Here is a 22,377-nt window from a genome sequence, read left to right as displayed (position 1 = left end):
ATCGATGACACTGCTCAGGCATCAGTTTGTATTATCTGCTAGGCCCGGCTCTGATCCCCAATTGTAGTGAACAATCTAATTGGAGCAGGCAACCATTTCCCAACTGTGCCCTGGACGCCGAGAGAGGCACGTCAAGGAAATCAATGTCCTGGCTTTATAAATCACACTGCTTCTCTGTCCTCCCCTCCTCCATCCCTGCTGCCCCATCTAACACAGTGTTTCCCAACCTTTGTCTGTCACTGTACCACCAGCTGAATTTTGCTCTGGAATACCCCCTCATGTGCATATCACCAGTAAGGTCTCATGAGTTTTCTCAAGTCCCCCATGTGGATAGGCCAAGTCCCCCCCGGGGGCCTAGTACCTCTGGTTGGGAACCACTGATCTAACACAGCCTTGTTTGGATGTCTCCCCCAGACCATTCATACTCAACTGAGTGTGACCAACAGGGCTGTGAATCAGACGGCTAGGACAGAGGGAGTAGGCATATTCACTGTTGAGAATGTACATTATGGGTTTGATTTAAATGCTGTCGTTGGCCCGGAAATGCCTGTTCTCTCACAGGTCTGAGGCGATTACATGGATAAATGCAAGAGCGCAACCCCCCAGTGCATGTTGCATTTGAATAACATTGTCAAAAGAACGCAAACAACTCAAGAAGGTGTAGCTGCAGCAACAGCAGCTGTGTTGAGTTTTGATGGCTATCAAAAAGTCATCATGTTTGAACTACCCTAACCTCTCTTATAAAGCCCTAAACACTGTATTTTGATTTTATGACATGAGATGAATCGACTGTATATTAAAAAGGCCCAGTGTTAATTACTTAAGTATGAATTATTTAGCATTTTAACGACTCAATGAAATATAAATGGTCTGGGTCAATACAGCACTCCATCAGAGCGGCCTGGGGACTCCCATGGGGAGAGGGAGATGGGGCCAGGGCAGGGCTTGTATTTTCCAGACCAGGCCACATAATGACACTGGGGCTCCACAGACACTGACCCTCAGCAATACGCTGCATCGGCATTAACCTGTTGTGGATAGGGGGCAGTATTTTCACGGCCGGATAAAAAACGTACCCGATTTAATCTGGTTACTACTCTTGCCCAGAATATGCATATAATTAGTAGATTTGGATAGAAAACCCTCAATAGATTCTAAAACTGTTTGAATGGTGTCTGTGAGTATAACAGAACTCATATGGCAGGCAAAAACCTGAGAAGATTCCATGCAGGAAGTGGCCTGTATGACAATTTGTAGTCCTTCTGTTGCATCTCTATCAAAATTACAGCATCTGTGCTGTTACGTGACACTTTCTAAGGCTTCCATTGGCTCTCTAAAGCCTTCAGAAAGCGGAATGACGCGTCTCCTGAATCTGGGCAGATAACAGGAGCAGAGTTTGTAAGTGGTCTGCCTGGGGACAGAGAGACTGGAGATGCGCGTTCACGAGACCTCGCCATTTTTTTCTTTCCCTCTTTGAATGAATACAACGTTGACCGGTTGGAATATTATCGCTATTTTACGATTTTAAACAGCGTTTGACATGCTTCTAAGTACGGTAATGGAATATTTTGACATGTTTTGTGCATTCTGATGAAGAACAGCAAAGGTAATCCAATTTTTGTAATAGTAATTCTGAGTTTAGGTTGGCTGAGCTATGTACTCAGAATATTGCGAAATGTGCTTTTGCCGAAAAGCTATTTTTAAATCTGACATAGCGTTTGCATAAAAGAGTTCTGTATCTATAATTCTTAAAATAATTGTTATGTATTTTGTCAACGTTTATGATGAGTAATTTAGTAAATTCACCGGAAGTTTTCGGTGGGTATGCTAGTTCTGAACATCACATGCTAATGTAAAAAGCTGGTTTTTGATATAAATATGAACTTGATTGAACAAAACATGCATGTATTGTATAACAATGTCCTAGGAGTGTCATCTGATGAAGATCAAAGGTTAGTGCTGCATTTAGCTGTGGTTTTGGTTTTTGTGACATATATGCTTGCTTTGAAAATGGCTGTGTGATTATTTTTGGCTGGGTACTCTCCTGACATAATCTAATGTTTTGCTTTCGCTGTAAAGCCTTTTTGAAATCGGACAATGTGGTTGGATTAACGAGAGTCTTATCTTTCAAATGGTGTAAAATAGTCATATGTTTGAGAAATTGACGTTATAGCATTTAAGGTTTTTGTATTTCGTGCCACGCTCTACCATTGGATATTTGTCCTCATTAAAGTTGCAAAATTCCAGGAACTTTCAATAAGGAATAAGCAGGAAAATCCAGAATCCTCCAACCAGAATTTATTGAAAACTAGGGAATTTATTGAACGCTCATGGAATTTTACAACCCTAATCCGCAATATCCTCACAGAACCCAGGAAAGCTGCATTACCCTGTTGTGAGTCTATGGTTAACCTTAGGACCAGGAGTGTGTATTGGCCATGTGAGCTGATCAGTGAAAACTCTGGGCCTTAGCCATTTCATCGGTGTGTGTGTGTGGGTGAGAGAGAATTATGTGATGTTCGGTCAAAGCATTGGTAGACATAGTTTTATAGACGTGTGCGCCATCTAGTGGTATATTATTTAAAATGCATGTTGGGTTTTTTTGTAGACGGTGGAGCTCTCTGCTAAAGTGTGTGTTTCTGATTCCATTCCAAACTTAGAGGAAGACAGAGATTCAAAAATAACAGTCCTCAAAGAAAAAAACCTTAAAACAATCAGTTACAAAATTATTTACACACATGGGAACTTCCACCAGAGTACCTCAAGCTTTGCCTTTAAAATAACAAGTAGCATATCTACTCTGCGTCTCTGTCGTTGAAAAGTAAACAGACCGCTGTACTTTGGAATGTGGGTGCGTGTCCATGGTAGAAGAGTGTCGTTTTTTTAGTGATAGTGATACCAGAGAATCAGACAGGGATGGCAACAGTTTACCCATCTCTTCTATGGTGCGTGATGCTGCTGGACTGCCGGCTGTGTTAGGGAGGTAAGTCCTGCTCTCTCTGCTGATGGTTTTAGTAGGTTTCTCACTAGTAACAAGCATACCACTCTCACAGTTATACACCAGCAGTATCTGCTGCAGTCTTACCATCTCTCTCTCTGGCCCTCCAGCCCCAGTGTTCCTGTCGGGCCAGGCAACAGACAGTGTGCTGAAGAGACAGCGGCGCCACAACACTGGGGTGTTCCAGGATATGTTATTGGTGAACCTGGAGAGTGTGTGTCTGGAGGAAAGCTGTGACCTGGAGGAGGCCAGGGAGGCATTCGAGAACGATGAGAAAACAGTGAGTGTGTGTGTGGACATGTGTGTGTGTGTGTGTGTGTGTGGTGGGGGTGGGCCTATGGGGGTTAGAGTCCTCCTTGAATACGGTAGTGTGTTATGATTGTGTATGATATTTATGATATTTTAAAGATTCTGTATGGATTTTTCAGATTGAGTTTTGGGTCGGTTATGATGGCAAGTCTTTGCTTAATGATTAACTGTCGTGTTGGCGCGAACAGAGAGGACTAAGATGTGACACAGAGCTGTGTGTGTGTGTGTGTGTGTGTGTGTGTGCTTTGTGGGCAACAAACTGTAGCGTTTAGCACTATGAATCTTGGTATACCATCTCAATTGTGTAATATGTCAATAATGATGAGTGTCATGTCTCAGATGAGGACCAGTGTAAGTCGCCCCCGTCTGAACCAGTCGTCCTGTGATGACTAGCTGGGCTCCTACACTTGTACCGGTCTATCAGGCTTCACGGGGATGAACTGGGAGGTAGGAGAGTCCTAAACACACCGCACACTTACTTGACTTAAGCCCTTATAAGGAGCACAGGCCTTGACGAATGTCCTCCGTTTCACTTGGTTCAGGGCAAGTTTTTCCAGGTCACAGCAGTTAAGGTCGCTCTGCCATCTCTGCCTGGACGTTTCTCCTATAACATTGTAATAACACTGTTGGGAAACCAGGATGTCAATCATAACAATTTGAACCCATCACATATTAACATGTCTCATCACATATTAACATGTCTCTTTAGACGTGGGTTGAGGACGCATGTTTCTCTTCGCAGTAACAGCCAGGCAGTGTAAGGTGAATAACGGAGAATGTATTCTGTGGCACCTATGGGGCACAATGTAGCTGTGCAGAGGGGCTACAAGCTGCCTCAGAATGGAGTCAACTTTAAACCTGAAGGTAACCACAATATCGACACATCTGGATGCACATTTACCAGAATCTTACTGAAGTACTGTGTAGCAACATGTTATTACAGTAGTGTGACTACAATGTTACTACATTAGTGTATAGAGGAACTTGATGTCAAGTGTTAGCAACCACCATCCTTTCTAACTTCGGATTTGCATGTATACATACAGTACCAATCATCAGTTTGGACACACCTACTCATTCCAGGGTTTTTTCTTTATTTCTACATTGTAGAATAATAGTGAATACATCACAACTATGAAATAATACATATGGAATCACCCCAAAAAAGTGTTAAACAAATCTGAATATATTTTATATTTCAGATTCTTCAAAGTAGCCACCCATTGCCTCGATGACAGCTTTGCACACTCTTGGCATTCTCTCAACCAGCTTCATGAGGTAGTCACCTGGAATGCATTTCAATTAACAGGTGTGCCTTCTTAAAAGTTAATTTGTGGGCTTTCTTTCCTTAATGAGTTTCCTTAAACCAAGCGCTATGATGAAAGTGCCTCTCATGAGGAGCGCCACAGGAAAGGAAGACCTAGACTTACCTCTGCTGCAGCGTGTTTTTATTTTATTTATTTTCTCAGCTAAGTTGTCACTACTTTTACAAAATGTTCTTTGTGTAGAATTTGTAAATTGTATTCATGACAAATCCCTAATCGACAACTAAATTCTAGGATGATACATTTTGATTGATTACAGATGGATTACTAGATTGTTTCATTTATTGTACCCCTCCAGGGGAGCATAACATCTATGCCAAAGAGGGCACGGAGCAGGACCATAAGGTTTTGAAGCAGTACAAAACACCCTCTACAACTCTTAGCGGAGTCTGTACAATCATGATAATCGCCCTGCTGCGCCTCCACACCCCCATCCTCTTCTCCTCCCACGCCAGACCCATCTTCCTGGGGCCCAAGGTATTCACCGAAGACTTGGTGAAGGATGAGTCCCCGGCTACAATCAGCGGCTGGGGTCGCACACATTACAGAAGGTAGAGGTGCCATTTACAGAGAGGACGCAGTGTAAGGATAGCAGTAGTGCCCGCATCACCAAGTACGTATTTCCGTGCCGGCTATGCTGACGTGGCCAAAGACTTGCGCCGGGGGAGAGCGGAGGTCCCCATACCAACCGTTACCATGACACCTGGTTCCTGACTGGGATTGTGAACTGGGGGGAGGAGTGTGCCAAGGAGGGGAAGTATGGGGTGTACACCAGAGTGTACACCAGACTAGCATTACTATAGATGGATACGTCACGTTATGGCGGTGACCAAGGACATGCTGCATGATGACCTGGACAACTAACGCTTGACCTTTGACCCTCAGGGTCCTCTGTCTTGTTTCAGGTCTCATTTTCAGGGTTCAATTCATAAAATGTCAATTTTGTATTCTTGCATCGTCTTCCTCCAATATGCTGGTGAGAACACGTTTTACAAGACAGATACCTGTATGTCCAACAGGTGCCTACTGCACATCATGGTTATTCATAAAACAATAAGAGTAATTTACTGACGGATGAAGGCAAATGGCTGTCTGCAAACAACAATTGCTTTATGGTATTTTGCTATAGAGTAGCACAGATTAAAACAAGGTGCAGAACAAATGTATTATTTTAATAAATACTTTATTTGGTCTATATACAAAATGCAGCCAAACAATAACAATGACTGTAAAACAACCTGAAACCTGCCATGTTCAGTCAATATTCAGTTTGCCATGCAATTTCTCTATTGAGAAACATTCAGCAACAAGCTTACAGCGCTTGTCAAAGACGCACAGCATTTAAGCATATACTAAACAAAAATAAATTCAACATGCAACAATTTCAAGGTTTTACTGTGTTACAGTTCATATAAGGAAATCAGTCAATTTAAATATATTTATTAGGGCCTAATCTATGAATTTCACATGACTGGGAATTCAGATATGCATCAGTTGGTCACAGATGCATAAAAAAAAAAAATGGGCCTCACAATGGGCCTCAGGATCTCATTGCGGTATTTCTGGGCATTCAATTTGCCATCGATAAAGTGCAATTGTGTTTGTGGTCCGTAGGTTATGCCTGCCCATACCATAACTCCACTGACACCATGTGGCACTCTGTTCACAACATTGACATCAGCAAACCGCTCTCCCACAAGTTCCAATTCACGTGATCTATGGTTCAGAGGCCAGTTGGACGTACTGACAAATTCTCTAAAACGACGTTGGAGGCGGCTTATGGAAGAGAAATTAACATTCAATTCTCTGGCAACAGTTCTGGTGGACATTCCTGCAGTCAGCATGCCAATTGCATGCTCCCTCAAAACTTGAGACATCTGTGGAATTGTGTGACAAAACTGCACATTTTAGAGTGGCCTTTAATTGCCCCCAGCACAAGGTGCACCTGTGTAATGATCATGCTCTTTAATCACCTTAATATGCCACACCTGTCAGGTGGATGGATTATCTTTTCAAAGGAGAAATGCTCAATAACAGGGATGTAAACAAATTTGTGCTTATGGAAAATTTCGGGGATCTTTTATTTCAGCTCATGAAACCAACAATTTACATGTTGCGTTTATATTTTTGTTCAGTGTATATATATTTTTTTTACATCAGAGTGCAAAATGTGTAGCGTTTTAGACTGAAATAGCTCAAAAGAAAAAAAAGTAAAATTTTGCCATATTAAGATGAAAGAACCCCCTTGATGCAATGCACGGCAGTCAAACAGGACTCTAAGGGTATATAGACATCATTTCATGGTGATGCATAGCTGCCTCACACAGAGATGGAACTTAAATAACACAAGAAATGTGCTGCTTTCCAAGCTAATTTCCACATCAAACGCAGGCCTCCGACTTGACGTGGTAAATTCATATAAGTCCGCAATCAATATTTAATTAAGTGTTCGACACAGTGGGTATATTTCATGTTCGCTGTATGATCCTGTATGATCCTGTTTAATGGGAAACCCAAGATTAAGTGTGAGGCGATGGAGGAGAGGAACTCTCTCAAAGAGGGCTGAGGGAGACAGAGAGCGTGAAATCCTGGGGAGAATTACAGCAGTCTCTATTTGCTGGCTCCATGCTGGCAGCAGCTCCTCCCCATACCTCCAAAGACACATCTGAAGACCTGGTTAACACACTTACATCATTCACTGGGATCTCAACAGCCATCTTACCTCCACTGACAAACAATGAGTTTAGGAAATAAAATGGGAAATGAATCATAGGTATGAAGCAGGAAAATATGAAGCAGGTATTGCGTTCACAGATAGCTCAATTTCTATAGAGCCTTTGAAAATATAGTAAAGCGTTGTGTTTTCTTTCAGCATGCATTTTCTCTTGTAGACCTTCCACCCCAATAAAGTGACAGTTGTGTATAGGTCTGAGGTGAGGTAGAAGCAAAACTGTGTTTTGTTATTGCTGAGCAAACATTTATTGAAGAGACCGATTCCAAAATAGCAGGAATAAAAAGGCATTATGGCACGGCACGTTCTGGCATTTCAACTCTTGGAGAGCGTAAGAGAAGGGTGCCTTAAGGAACAAGACAGCATGGATTCCTAAACAACATGAGCATGTAGAATAAATGAACATGTAACCAAACAATAGGCCAACATTCAAGTATACACATCAAAAATGTAAAAAAAGTATATTTTAAAGAAATGTTTCAGGCGAAACCTGGATTATAATGATCCATAAAAACACACACACACAAACACCCACCAACTGCATTCCCACTGAATAGCAATAATGGTTAAGAATCCCTCAGTCGAGAGGCAGAGTCCAAGGGTGTATAACAGTCCCAAACCAGCTACAGCAACCTAACAGAAAAGGCCATTGGCTGGTTCGAAGAGGAAGTGAGTGAATGAACTTTAAGTGCCAAATCTTTTCACATGTCCCTTGTCCTTCCTCAAAACCTTGTGCATGTGTGCTGGTGGAGCCCTGTGCTGTCCAAAGGTAAGGTAACATTCATTAAGTTTGTCCACTGTCCATCGCGGTGGGCAAAAGCAGGTCTTCATGTTATTGGCCCAGAAAAATGTTAATCAATAATCCAAAATGTAAGCTCCTGTGTCCTTCTTCAATTGGATAGTTGTCTCTCATCATGGCCAATCAGAGGACTTTGAGAAAGCAGATTTTAAGATATTCTATCAGTCATGACCTCACAGTGTCTAATGTATAACAGTCCGTCTGGTCAGACTGTGAATCTGTGCAAAGGTCCCACAAAAGTTGTTCTATTGCTGCCTTCAAATGCTCCTCTGTAGTGGGAAATACCCGACTGGGAAATTACCACTTGAATGACCCTCCCAAGTCGGAATTCCAAGTGGGAAAGTCAGAGATAGGGTTTGATACCAGAGTTTCCAAGTTGTGACTTTTCATCACTGACCTTTCACCTTTTCAACCAAAAGATGTTAAAGCAAATCCATTTTTGACATTGTCAAATGTATCAATGTGTATAATGTAGATAGTTTTACCATCTTGTCAACTTTAATCACGCTAGCTAACTGGATCATTAGATAGATCCTCTAGCTTGCCATTGGTTGAAGAATTGTTCCAGAGTTACAACTTCATTCTGTAAAGTTTCCCAGTTCCCACAAGCATTGAAGGCAGCATTTGTCCTCTAAGGGGAGCAGAGCTTTCTGGCCTTCAGATTCCCTGGATCTGCATGAGAGAGGAGACAAATTATTCAAGCAAACCCATCAAATGAGCTACATGTCAGAGAGGAGGATCGAGAGTACAAATGGCTTTAGAAACCTCTTCCCCTGTACTGTAACCATACCGCCTAGTCTGCTGTGTCCCAGAACCACATGCAGGATGGGGACTGGGATGAGGCTCTTCTGCCTGCGACTCAGGTTCTTCACCAGCCTGGAGATGGTGTGAGGGAGGGTATAAAAGAGGTTAAGGTGAAGGACGGGACACACTAATGAACATTGGCCGTTCACGGCGGCTTTGTGTGGCAGATTACCTGCTGGGTGTTAATGAACATTGGTGATTCAACATGCAGAATTGCTTAGAAATTAAAAGACAATGACAGCCGATAGGATTTTCCTGCACGGTCAATTTTGTCCTTATGTCTTTACACCGGCAATATTAGGTTCCCTAAGTTTACAAAATCGGCACAGAGCCCATATAAAAGCCATGTCAAATAGGGTTCTGCCATCGGCAACCAACTTTACCACCAGGCATATGAGACGACACACTCACCAGTGGCCTTCGCTGTCCACGTGCTGCAGCTGGATGACGTCACCGCTCTCGATGGCGAGGTCATCTGGGCCGTCTCGTGGACATTCAGCCAAGGCCTTATATCTGCCTGAAGCCTGGGAGGACAGAAACACCTCTGTCAGACTGGACGAAGGATGTTGTAGCGCTGTATCCTACCAGAGGACGCCTTTAAAACATTTTGGAGCCTCAAGAGGTTCCATTCGATATTCTGATAAGCATATCTAAAAGGCTGTGGGTGAGGAACGAGGCCACACAGTGTGCACTAAGAGAGAGTGGTTGTACTGGTGTTGTGGAGAACCCGTCGCACCAGCTGAGCAGTGTCCTCCTCCTCGGTGTCTGACGGGTGAGAGGGGACCTGACCTCCACCCCACTCCTCCAGACCCAGACAGATGGCCATTGAGTGAGGCGTGCCGGGCCAGCCTGGAGATGGACAAAAACACACGTTTGTTTAGAGTCACATTTTTTTGGGTCTTGTTCCTCTTATATGGTGCCAGAAATAACCAAGGTAAATACTCCTCCATACACCCGGTGCTCTTTCATGTGAACTGAGTCTTTAGGGAATAGGGATCGCAATATATACCAAAATAAATCCAATATCAAGTCAAGGGAGTTTCATGTACCATCTCTCATGACCCGGTCACCATTATAACATGTAGTTACCAGGTACCTACATGATTATTTTATGGGTATATGTATGAGGGAGTGGTGTACTCACTGTGTTGGTTGCACTGGTGATTTGGGGAGAGGGACTGTGGGTCTGTACTGCTCCTCCCTGACTGTGTCCTCTGAGCTGAACGACGCCCTCTGCTGTTTGCTGTGGGGAGCGACACAATGAACAAACTAACTCTGTACTCCCCAACCTCATCAGACATGCTCCAAGTAGAAGCTGCCCATAGCCACAGATCAGCTTAACGTTCCCACATTCTAACCTTTAACCATTTAAAGGGGAACTGCAAAACTGACCTTAGATCTGTGGTTAAGGACAATTTCGACCTCAAACTCATCTCGCACCACAATGTTGATCTTTCAGACGCCAGCCAAAAGGCCCCACACCAAGCAACAACGTGACCAAGTGCAAACCAAGCTGACACAAAGACAGTGTGGGCTCTGGCCTGGTACACAGCAGACACGTGCCGGCGCATGGAAAGATATGGTCTCGATTTATCAAGTTCCTGGTTCATCAATGTATTACTTTGTCTACATTTTACAAGCCAAATAACTTAGGATCATTTTAATTTAATAACCTCTCAAAAAGCGAGCCCCATTTAAGAAGCAGTTGTCGTGCTGAAAGCATGAGGAAATCAAGATTTAAAAAATATATATGTTAAAAACATCCAAACCTTTTTTGATTTTTTTGGGGCATTCCATGCAAAATTGCCAATCCCATGCAAAGATGGGTGTAGTCATTTTGGGTAGCATGTCTGAGATGGAAGGTCTGCTGGGACATCAAAAGAGATGATGAAAAGTGCGTCTGGAGAATGTATGAGCCGAATGGAGTCGCCAAGTAAAGGAGTTGCAGATGACGGTCAGTATGCAAACACAGCAGCCTTGTGGGTGGTTTAGGTCAGCTGAGCCGTGCCAAGCCGGGCCGGGGCATGCGGAGCTGGGCTGAGTTTACCACTGAGCGTCAGGACGGGTCAGTGGCGCTGGGGGCGGGGTCTGTTGGGGGGGCGTGGCCGGGGGCGTTGCCGGGGGCTTCGAGGGCGGGGACTCCGGGAACGCAGACACATAAAGACATCGGAGGACAGCGAGACAAAGTCCAGCCCCGAAAGACAGCCCGTAGGAGCCCCTCCGGACGGCCGCACACCCCTGCAGGGGGGAGGGAGGGGAGGACAGCAACCAGACAGCAAAGGAGAAAGCGGGGCCTTCACTCACACATCTTCTCTTCACACACACACCACCTTCTCCTCCTCAACCTCCTACTCCTCCTTCTCATTTCCCAGCTTTATACCTGCTTGTTGATATGCTCCCCCAACACCACATATCATAACCACCTGAACAGCTCACTGAACTGCCTGCCACACTCACACCATCAAGTGGGGAGCTGCTGTGACAACTGAGGGGTGTCCTACAACACCCAACGAGACTGACCTCTCAGACACGGGCGGAGACCGTCGGATGTGGTCTGGCATCTGGATGTCCACACAACGCTCATCTGAGAAAAAGGGCAGAAGAGGAAGAGGCAAAAGGATCGTTTGAAACAAGAGAGGGAAAGGGAGATACCTAGTCAGTTGTCCAACTGTTAGGTGCAGGTTAGGTGCAGGCTAGGACTATTGATCTGACATGAGATGAATTAAACCAGCTCTTTGCGGAGTGCGCTTTGGAGAGTGATGTGAGCGACGTCCAAACCTTTGAGGAGTTTCTGCTGGTTGGTGAGGATCCTCCGCAGCTCCCCGAGCCAAGCCGTCTTAACCTCCACTGTGGGAGCCTGGGAGACGGACAAGATCAGAACGCAGTCAACGTAGAGTAGGAAACACACTTTTCTTTGCATCTTCCAGGCATGATTTCAAAATGGCACTACAGTTGCTTAACACATACTGTACTGTAGAAATACATTACATGGCATGAAGTTGTCACAACAATGAACAGAACAACGCACAGACAATGAACAAGCCAGTGGGTGGTAGTTATTGTCCTGGTCCTTGTTCGGAGGACATAATGCTGCATGAACAGCATCAACAGTCACTTCACAGCAGGGATGATCCTTACCTGAACGACGTACACCTCCTCCCTGCCACTGTACCAGATCTCAAACTTCTTCACATCTCCCTTGACGTTCTCTGTAATCCCCACCGCACTCATCTGCCAGGACACACACACACACACACACAGTCTGCACCTGGGGCCTACAAGGAAATGCCACGCGTCACGTCGGGGACACTTCAGCTTCATTCCACATGGCCGGCCCGCCGACACACACTCCTCCGCTGTGTGAAGGCAGGAAGCTCAAGCGTACATCAAGAGGAGCAGCGGGTGGTGACGCCATCCGTCACGCTCCATAAACATACACAGACACACACCCTGACACACACACCCACTGACGCCTTGACACGCAAACCAAAACAAGCATCCTTGCGACAGGGAGCATGTGTCAGTGTGCCGCCTACACACACACACACCTTCAGACAGTGCTTGAAGCTGTAGGAGGGGGTCTTGTCTGCTCCCTCTCCATGCTCCTCCCTGCGCTTGCAGAAAAGCAGGGCTCTCTCGTACAGGAACAGGTGTCTCTGCGTGGGCTGGAAGCGTGCCAGCTCCTTCACACGGGTGGGGCCTTTCTTATGGCTGATCCACACACTGAAGGAACCCTGCATCAGCACCCGGCCCAGGTCACACAACTCTCCCTGGGGGGGGACGGACGGGGGGACGGACGGACGGACGGACAACACACAGGGTCAGAGATACAGGGTGGCACGCTGTCACACATAGGACAGCACACTGTGTCACACACAACCAATCACACACACAGGACAAGTCACCTGGTAGCCTGTGATGGCTATCTGATGCATGGAGTCGTTGACTGACTTGAGGAGGTGGAGCATGGCTGCTAGCGCCGCCTGTAGCTCGGAGGTCCCCTCACAGCCTCCTGCACTGTACTTCAGTAGCTCCTACAGCACGCAAGCACACAACACACCAATTCATGTCTGGTAACAAAGAAATCCTGAAATTCTCCAGCTGTACTATAAAATAATAGTCCTTGTGTTGCATGTAAGATGTTCCTTATTTTGTCATATAACAACAGACAATCGGGGGACAGAAAAGGGGGAGCAATCCCTATTAAATCAGACAGGATTTCTGTGTAGTTTCATCTGTAATCCTTCACGTCCTTACATTCAACTCGTTGAAATAAATGTCCCTAGGTAAGGCAAGGTTATGTCATAGTGCTGTTAGCACTGACAGGACTTTGGGGACGTTGAATTATGATAAAGTTTCAGCACAGGTAAAGCTAATATGAATGCTGCGTAGAGGCGTGTACGTCGGCTGGTTTCACTAAAGCCTGACCTTCAGTAGTAGCTGGTACTTGGTAAGGCGTTGTACTGGTTTCAGCAGGTAAGAGTCCAGGCCCAGTTTGTGTTCCAGCTTCTTCTGACACTCCTGTAGAATATGGCAAGGAGATATTGGGACGCGTTTGTTACGGTTATAACAACAGTGAATCTAACATAAATAATCTATCATTTTGTGCGATTAAAATAACGAATATGTCTGGTATTGTGGCGTAGTAGTATCGCTGAGTACAAACATTGGGCACGAATAGAAAAAATAAGCATGACCTGGAAAAAGGCACAGTCTGAGTACTGCCTCCATAGGGACTCGGAGCGAGGCTTATTCTGACAGTAGCACGCATACACCTTGAAATTCTCCTTCTGGAAATACACACATACATTTCCAATGACACACCACCCATGCAAGGCTGTGAAACACATGTGCTATGCCGATTACTTCGACTCGGTGTCAGAACGATTTCCACGTGGAGAGCGACAACACGACACAATGAATTAACTCTGTACTCCCTAACCTCAGACATGTTCCAGGTAGAAGTTCCCCTTAGCCACAGATCTAGAATCAGCGTAACTTTCCCAAATCCTTTAATGCGTACCTTGTACCTATGTCTGTCCTGTGTAAAGCCGTTGTTTTCTTTGGGTGCTACAATCCGTTGTTTTTTTTATAAAACATAGCATTTTACGCAGCCTCTGCCAAGGTTAGCAGTGTTTGTTAACGGCAGAGCTTTTTGTTTTGGCAGGTGACACATAGAATGCAATTTTTTATTGAAAAAAACTATCGATTCCAACTCCCCCTAGCAACTCTCTAACAATCAGGACAGGTAACATTAAACAACTGATATTTATAAAAGTATAGCGTGGTAGTGCATCTTTGAAGCCGTTAACTTCATACTCCTTTGGAAAACAGTGGATTACTCGGAAGAATTACATAGGATTGGATTACATAGAAGCACGTTGGTATAAAAAATTACGGATTGCGGCACACAAAGAAAATACTGCCTTTACACAGGACAAACGTAGGTAAAAGGTACACCTTAAATGGACATTTTATGCTGAAGTATCACCTGACACCGACTCGATGTTGTCGGAGGTACACTCCGCCAAAACTCATCGCCACAGAACTCTTGAGTATCGTGGAGTTGAGAATTCTCAGCTGATATAGGTAAAGACATTCTTCAGAAACAACCACAGACAAACTACCAGGGGTATTTAACTCTCACCCTACTTGGTCCGGATCCTGCTGGTTCTGTTCAACCTGATAATTCATTGCACCCACCTGGTGTCCCAGGTCTAAATCAGTACCTGATTAGAGGGGAACAATGGAAAAAATGCAGTGGAACTGGCTTCGAGGTCCAGAGATGAGTTTGAGGGCATGTAGACGTTCCTCACCCGCTCCAGAAAACAGGCCCCTACTCCCTCTGGGGTCTCTAGGCAGCCCTCCAGGTCATGGAGGAACACCCTGTAGAACCCATGAGGTCATGAGTCAGGGGTCAAAGACAGATAAGGTCAATAGGTCACACCCTAACCACACAGAGCAGCAAACACCATCCCCACACAGGCCCCTATCCAGCACTCCTCCATAGTTAATGACTAGCCACCCACACAGCCATGCCACTGAGCCCCCAGTGTCTGCCAGTCTCCTCTCTCGTTGGCATAATCAAACGCTTGTTAGAGCAACTGGCATTTAACACTAGTTAGAGAGGCTCTAATTGGCTTAGGGCCTCATGCAGTCATCCAGTTTTGCCTTTCAGCTCAGCAGGGGAGCAATCCCAGCAGGCAGGAGATATAGGATGCAGGCAGAGCCACTCAAACAGTTGTACATTAAGTCACACAGCTGGCTAGAGGAAACAGCCTAGTAGCTACAGTACTGGAGAGAAGGTTGTTTTTAAGATGGAGCAGTAGTTCAAAGAGGTTATGATGATGCAATTACTGCTTTAATCGTACAGTTCTTTGAGACTCCAAATGCCTACAGAAAACATGACTGACTTCTCACAAGTCAATGACAGTGCTGATCTTTCCTTTAAACTACAGGAGATAGATAGATAGATATCTCTATATATATACACATACACTGCTCAAAAAAAATAAAGGCAACACTAAAATAACACATCCTAGATCTGAATGAATGAAATATTCTTATTAAATACTTTTTTCTTTACATAGTTGAATGTGCTGACAACAAAATCACACAAAAATAATCAATGGAAATCCAATTTATCAACCCATGGAGGTCTGGATTTGGAGTCACACTCAAAATTAAAGTGGAAAACCACACTACAGGCTGATCCAACTTTGATGTAATGTCCTTAAAACAAGTCAAAATGAGGCTCAGTAGTGTGTGTGGCCTCCACATGCCTGTATGACCTCCCTACAACGCCTAGGCATGCTCCTGATGAGGTGGCGGATGGTCTCCTGAGGGATCTCCTCCCAGACCTGGACTAAAGCATCCGCCAACTCCTGGACAGTCTGTGGTGCAACGTGGCGTTGGTGGATGGAGCGAGACATGATGTCCCAGATGTGCTCAATTGGATTCAGGTCTGGGGAACGGGCGGGCCAGTCCATAGCATCAATGCCTTCCTCTTGCAGGAACTGCTGACACACTCCAGCCACATGAGGTCTAGCATTGTCTTGTATTAGGAGGACCCCAGGGCCAACTGCACCAGCATATGGTCTCACAATGGGTCTGAGGATCTCATCTCGGTACCTAATAGCAGTCAGGCTACCTCTGGCGAGCACATGGAGGGCTGTGCGGCCCCCCAAAGAAATGCCACCCCACACCATGACTGACCCACCGCCAAACCGGTCATGCTGGAGGATGTTGCAGGCAGCAGAAAGTTCTCCACGGCGTCTCCAGACTCTGTCACGTCTGTCACATGTGCTCAGTGTGAACCTGCTTTCATCTGTGAAGAGCACAGGGCGCCAGTGGCGAATTTGCCAATCTTGGTGTTCTCTGGCAAATGCCAAACGTCCTGCACGGTGTTGGGCTGTAAGCACAACCCCCACCTGTGGACGTCGGGCTCTCATACCACCCTCATGGAGTCTGTTTCTGACCGTTTGAGCAAACATGCACATTTGTGGCCTGCTGGAGGTCATTTTGCAGGGCTCTGGCAGTGCTCCTCCTGCTCCTCCTTGCACAAAGGCGGAGGTAGCGGTCCTGCTGCTGGGTTGTTTCCCTCCTACGGCCTCCTCCACATCTCCTGATGTACTGGTCTGTCTCCTGGTAGCGCCTCCATGCTCTGGACACTACGCTGACAGACACAGCAAACCTTCTTGCCACAGCTCGCATTGATGTGCCATCCTGGATGAGCTGCACTACCTGAGCCACTTGTGTGGGTTGTAGACTCCGTCTCATGCTACCACTAGAGTGAAAGCACTGCCAGCATTCAAAAGTGACCAAAACATCAGCCAGGAAGCATAGGAACTGAGAAGTGGTCTGTGGTCACCACCTGCAGAACCACTCCTTTATTGGGGGTGTCTTGCTAATTGCCTATAATTTCCACCTGTTGTCTATTCCATTTGCACAACAGCATGTGAAATTTATTGTCAATCAGTGTTGCTTCCTAAGTGGACAGTTTGATTTCACAGAAGTGTGATTGACTTGGAGTTACATTGTGTTGTTTAAGTGTTCCCTTTATTTTTTTGCGCAATACACACACACACACACACACACACACACACACACACACACACAGAGAGTGCCTTCAGAAAGGATTCAGACCCCTTGACTTTTTCCACATTTCAGCTCTATTCTAAAAAAAATAAAAAAATAAAAAATGTATCCTCAATCTACACACAACACCCCATAATGACAAAGTGAAAACAGGTTTTTAGAAATGTCAGCAAATTTATTAAAAATAAAAAACAGAATTACCTTATTTACATAAGTATTCACACCCTTGAGCTCAGGTGCATCCTGTTTCCATTGATCATCCTTAAGATGTTGCTACAATTTGATTTGATCCATAACTCTTAAATGGAAGAAGTGTGAAACCACCAAGACACTTCCTAGAGCTGGCCGCCCGGCCAAACTGAGCAATCAGGGGGAGAATTGCCTTGGTCAGGGAGGTGACCAAGAACCCAATGATCATTCTGACAGAGCTCCAGTGTTCCTCTGTGGAGATGGGAGAACCTTCCAGAAGGACAACAATCTCTGCAGCACTCCACCAATCAGGCCTTTATGGTAGAGTGGCCATACGGAAGCCACTCCTCAGTAAAAGGTACATGACAGCCCACTTGGAGTTTGCCAAAAGGCACCTAGAAAGACTCTCAGACCACGAGAAACAAGATTCTCTGGTCTGATGAAACCAAGATAGAACTCTTTGGCCTGAATGCCAAGCATCATTTCTGGAGGAAACCTGTCACCATCCCAATGGTGAAGCATGGTATTTCTGCCTTTTGGGTGGGGGGGTTACCCCCATTTCTTCCCAATTTTGTGATATCCAATTGGTAGTTAGTCTTGTCCCATTGCTGCAACTGCTGTGCAGACTCGGGAGAGGCAGAGGTCAAGAGCCACGCGTCCTATGAAACAAAAAGCAGCACTGCTTTTTGACACACTGCTCGCTTAACACCGAAGCCAGTCGCACCAATGTGTCGGAGGAAACACCGTACAGCTGGCGACCAAAGCCAGCGTGCATGCGCCTGGCCCGCCACAAGGAGTCACTAGAGCGCAATGGGACAAGGACATCCCGGCTGCGACACAGCCTGGGATCAAACCCGGGTCTGTAGTGACGTCTCTAGTACTGTGACGCAGTGCCTTAGACCGCTGCACCACTCGGGAGGCCCAGTTTTTTAATTTTAATAAATTAGCAAAAAAATCATTATGATTTTATGGAGTAAATACTCATTATGGAGTACTTTGTAGATTGATGAGGAAGAAAAACAATTGAATCCATTTTAGAATAAGGCCGTAACGTTAACAAAATGTAGTAAAGTCAAGGGGTCTGAATACTTTCCAAATGCACTGTATGTATGCATGTAAGCATGCATGTAAGCATGCATGCAAGTGTGTAAGCATGCATGTATGTGTGTAAGCATGCATGTATGTGTGTAAGCATGCATGTATGTGTGTAAGCATGCATGTATGTGTGTAAGCATGCATGTATGTGTGTAAGCATGCATGTTTGCCCTTGCCAACTGATGTTTCCTTGCCTGCTGTGGAAGTTGTAGATTTCAGGCATGTTGCCAAACAGGACGTTCCTCTTACTGCGCAGGGTGGGGGGCAAGAGCCCCGCGAGGGCCGGGTTCTCCATCTCTCCCCTGTAACCCTACACAATACACACATAATCAGTATACAAAACTCACTGTAGTAATCCAGTAATAGCTGAGGAAAACACTGCTGTGTTCTCACCAGCAGCACTGACAGCAGCTCCTCCACATAGACCCTCTCTGTCTCAATAAGCTCCCTCATCACATGACTGTGGAGACACAGGGCCAGAGGGCCTCATTAGTCTTCTGTCTGAACATAAGGAATCAGGAAGACCACAGCAGGAATATGTAGAGGGTGAGAAGACAGACCGTTTGAGAAGGTCTGGGCTGTCCTCTCCCTCCAGGCTGGAGCGCAGGGAGCTCCTATTCTCCTGGTAGTCATGCATCACCTCGATCTGAGACGGCCAGGACACACAGACAACCAGGATTTACATTTTATTTAACCTTTATTTAACTAGGCAATTCAGTTGAGAACAAATTCTTATTTACAATGATGGCCTAGGAACAGTGGGTTAACTGCCTTGTTCAGGGGCAGAACGACAGATTTTTACCTTGCCAGCTCGGGGATTCGATCTAGCAACCTTTCGGTTAGTGGACAAACGCTCTAACCACTAGGCTACTTGCCGCCCCTACATGGAGGGAATCCACCTCAAGCATTTTCAGTTGCCATAGCATTCCTACCGTACATCATCACAGCCACAGTGACGTGTGTGAACTGTTCTGCGCTATACTGGACTTTCATCTTTCACGTCCTTCTCTGACCATCTCACCTTTCTGGAGGCGGGGCTTTTCCGGGACGTCCTCTTCCCAGGGAGTGACAGATCGAAGGAGAACTTCAAACTGTCGACACCTGCAACACACGACCTCTCAGCTGAACTCGATGACACTGTAGGTTTCTATGCGTTTGATGAAACACAAGACCTGTCTGGACAACATGTTAACAATGCTTTGATGAAGCCGTGACGTGGATTACGGCACCGTAGTTAACACTAACATCACCTGATAGAGCCATCATTACAATGAGTAGCTGCTTGCGGCGATTTGACGATGACAGTATGTTTGAAATGTCCTGTGGGACCAGGTTGTCCGGTCTTTGACCCTGGGATGACTGTTGGTCCTGGGTTTACACTTGATACTTCTCTTCTGACGGACGGCTAGTTAATCATTGGTAATAAGCAGCTTGCAGTGGAACTCCAGTACTACTATATACTCCAAGAACATGTCACCCAAAGCACTGTCTGGTGTAAAAGACTGACTGTATCCGTTTGATCATGCGCTCCTCACATACCCTAAGATCAGCGTGTGTGCGCGCGTCCGCATGATCACACTAAATCAGAGCCAGCACATTTATCTTCATCTCCCCTCTTAAAAAAGGGGTTTCCTTCTGTGTGTGAGAAACACACCCACACGTCGCACCTCATTATTAATTGGGTGCGGTATGGCTAGCTTTGTTCAGCCCTGCCTGGAGGCGAGTGGGAGATGAAAGGGTCTTTGCCGTACGTGGTTCATATACATTATTACCATACAGTACCCAGCTAGCATCACGGCTAACAGAGTATCCCCTAAGGACTGATTATAGTGCTGGGCCCGAACAGCTAGCTCATCGGTAAAGGTGGACCTCTAACTCAGGTCGAGCGCAAAGACCCTGGGCCTTCCTCATTACTGGAGCCTGTGGTTTGCTGTTTTGATCGCTGCTTTGTGGCCTGGAGGAAGGTGTGTGAAGCCCTAGGCTGAGGACACGGACGACACCCAGTACCCAGGGGAGAGGGGCGGCTGTCAGGCCAGAGGAGGGCTGCATTCACAGGGTCTGGGAAACAGCAGAGCCCTGGGTGGAGGCCTAGCGGAGCTGGATAATTAAAGTGTGCTGTAAGCCTCTATAACCGCATTACAAACAGTCAACTGTAGTCTGATGTTCTTTAATCTACTGTGATAAATGCTAATGTACTGTATCAAGTGTGATTGAATAAGTGTGTGATTGTGTGTGTGTGTGTGTGTGTGTGTGTGTGTGTGTGTGTATATACTCCACTGCCTCCTCTTACCATGTTTGGGGGAAAAGAGTGGGGACTTGGAGCGGGGCGGGCTCTCTGCCCTGGGGGCCACTAGTTGGATGGGACGGACATGTTTATCAGCCAGCTTCCTCAGACAGACCTGCCTGTTGTGGATCATCTCCTGCACCACCGTGTGCTTCTCAAACGTCTTCCCTATCTGGACCTGTGGAGGATGGAAGAGGAGCTTAGGACATTTATATCGACCCAAAACCTGTATGGAGTGTTAGTTAAACAGCTGTTTATAGCCTTTATGCAGTCTTGAAGGTTGCCTGAAGGTACCATAACCAGAAATGAATGCTTGTATAAGTCCTGTAATATTAACTATATTACGGGGGTGAGAGAAAACATAGAGAATGGATTAGACACAGATGGGTCATGAGAAGCATTACAGAGGGGGTTACTCTTTAAACCATAAGGCTGTTTGTCAATGGGAGACACTGGCTTGGTGTTGGACCTGTATCTCTGGGGTGAGGACAGACTCAAACTCCACGGCCAGGAGGTCATGTCCTGAGCTGAGGAGAGACGGAGCCCCTTCCAGGAATCTGTCTATGTCCTTCAGAGCAGCCTGGGCCCCCTCCTTAGACTGGAACTTACCCACCAGCTGCTGGGCCAACAGGTAGGCCCCGTCGTCACACCAACTCTGGGCCTATGGAGGGGACAAGACAACGGTGTCACACTGACCAGTCATATTCGGATATACGGTAGCACTTGACAGAGTATTAGCCTGGTTGTTTGTGTATGATGTTAGATTTGTACTCATCTGTGTGCAATAGTGTAAACAGTGTGTGTGTGTGTGTCCTCTACCTGGCCGAGGCGTAGCAGCAGCCGGTGGGCCTGGGAGAGGTGTGTGCGCTTCACCCTCAGAGCATTACTGAGCGTGTCACAGCGGTGACGTAGCTCGTTGCCGCGCTGCACGATCAGGGCCATGGCATAGTGGTGACTGGCTGCCAGCTGGTGCCCATGGAGGATGATGATCTGGGCATGGCCCATCTCCTCCTAGCAACACAACCAGGACACCACAGTCAGTTACATACAACAAGACACGGCATGCAGGAGGCCTACATACACACAACACCGCAACAAGACACGGCATGCAGGAGGCCTACATACACACAACACCACAATGGCAAATACACTTCAATCCTAGCTACACAACCTATGCTATTACCAAAAGCACGAGTCCCAGAGAAGACAATCTCTGCCAACCACACTATACAGTATGTGTAACCCTGGTCCGTTGATCTGATGAGGGAAGTGTCCCCTAGTAAACACTGACCTGTGCGTGAGCCTCCAGGCTGTCCAGGTCTCTGAGAGTCTGCTCTGTCTGAGTCAGCGTCTCCCCTGACGACGACACCTCCCTCTCCTGGGACGCCAGACGCTCCAGAGACAACTCCATCTGACGAAAAGAGAGAGAGACATTAGAGAGAGACATATACCCCTCCCAACTTCAAAACGTCCCATCCGATCTCAAATTGAACTGTACGCCTCGTGTCCTCCCTGTTCTAAGAGTTGCCTCTCGACAACAAATCAACCATCATCAACTATGCAATTGATCAGTCTCACCTCCTTGAAGCGATGTTCGTATCTGAGCAGCTGTAAGTACTGTTGCAGTTTTAGATGATGCTTCTCAAAGAAGCCGTCAAAGGCTGACTCCATGCCCCTCAGCTGGGCTAGTAGCCTGAAGACCAGTGAGAGAGGTTATAATGAAAAATGTACCTTTATTTAACTAGG

The 22,377-nt window shown here is 46.0% G+C and overlaps 1 protein-coding gene and 1 long non-coding RNA gene across 4 annotated transcripts in view; one reads left to right on the top strand and one right to left on the bottom strand.

Annotated features, from left to right (window-relative positions):
• Positions 1-2,863: 2,863 nt before the first annotated feature.
• On the top strand, positions 2,864-5,460 carry LOC106604806 (uncharacterized). The gene is made up of 6 exons (XR_001328735.2): positions 2,864-2,983; positions 3,109-3,278; positions 3,647-3,754; positions 4,050-4,171; positions 4,510-4,616; positions 4,931-5,460. It is a non-coding gene; the product is annotated as an uncharacterized lncRNA (long non-coding RNA).
• Positions 5,461-5,798: 338 nt separating this feature from the next.
• Positions 5,799-22,377, bottom strand: part of LOC106604741 (proto-oncogene DBL) — a 30,250-nt gene continuing 13,671 nt past the window's right edge. The window contains exons 9-30 of one of the 3 annotated variants that reach the window (XM_045718125.1): positions 22,210-22,324; positions 21,923-22,042; positions 21,451-21,642; positions 21,101-21,292; positions 20,638-20,809; positions 19,369-19,448; positions 18,908-18,993; positions 18,741-18,807; positions 18,542-18,657; positions 14,696-14,852; positions 13,664-13,756; positions 13,395-13,487; positions 12,872-13,000; positions 12,515-12,736; positions 12,105-12,197; positions 11,745-11,823; positions 11,487-11,550; positions 10,111-10,209; positions 9,703-9,815; positions 9,378-9,490; positions 8,953-9,038; positions 5,799-8,834 (exon numbers count right to left, since the gene is read on the bottom strand). In XM_045718125.1, the coding sequence (XP_045574081.1) occupies positions 9,474-9,490; positions 9,703-9,815; positions 10,111-10,209; positions 11,487-11,550; positions 11,745-11,823; positions 12,105-12,197; positions 12,515-12,736; positions 12,872-13,000; positions 13,395-13,487; positions 13,664-13,756; positions 14,696-14,852; positions 18,542-18,657; positions 18,741-18,807; positions 18,908-18,993; positions 19,369-19,448; positions 20,638-20,809; positions 21,101-21,292; positions 21,451-21,642; positions 21,923-22,042; positions 22,210-22,324 (2,299 nt within the window). In that variant the 3' untranslated portion in view covers positions 5,799-8,834; positions 8,953-9,038; positions 9,378-9,473. Of the gene's footprint in view, positions 8,835-8,952; positions 9,039-9,377; positions 9,491-9,702; positions 9,816-10,110; positions 10,210-10,735; positions 11,205-11,486; positions 11,551-11,744; positions 11,824-12,104; positions 12,198-12,514; positions 12,737-12,871; positions 13,001-13,394; positions 13,488-13,663; positions 13,757-14,695; positions 14,853-18,541; positions 18,658-18,740; positions 18,808-18,907; positions 18,994-19,368; positions 19,449-20,637; positions 20,810-21,100; positions 21,293-21,450; positions 21,643-21,922; positions 22,043-22,209; positions 22,325-22,377 lie in introns of those variants that run through there. The other 2 variants (XM_014199718.2, XM_045718126.1) reach the window with 2 other exon arrangements.

Source organism: Salmo salar, chromosome ssa05 (assembly GCF_905237065.1).
Source record: "Salmo salar chromosome ssa05, Ssal_v3.1, whole genome shotgun sequence".
Classification (NCBI taxonomy): domain Eukaryota; kingdom Metazoa; phylum Chordata; class Actinopteri; order Salmoniformes; family Salmonidae; genus Salmo; species Salmo salar.
Note: the sequence above shows the minus strand (reverse complement) of the source record. Positions and strands in the feature narration are given on the sequence as shown.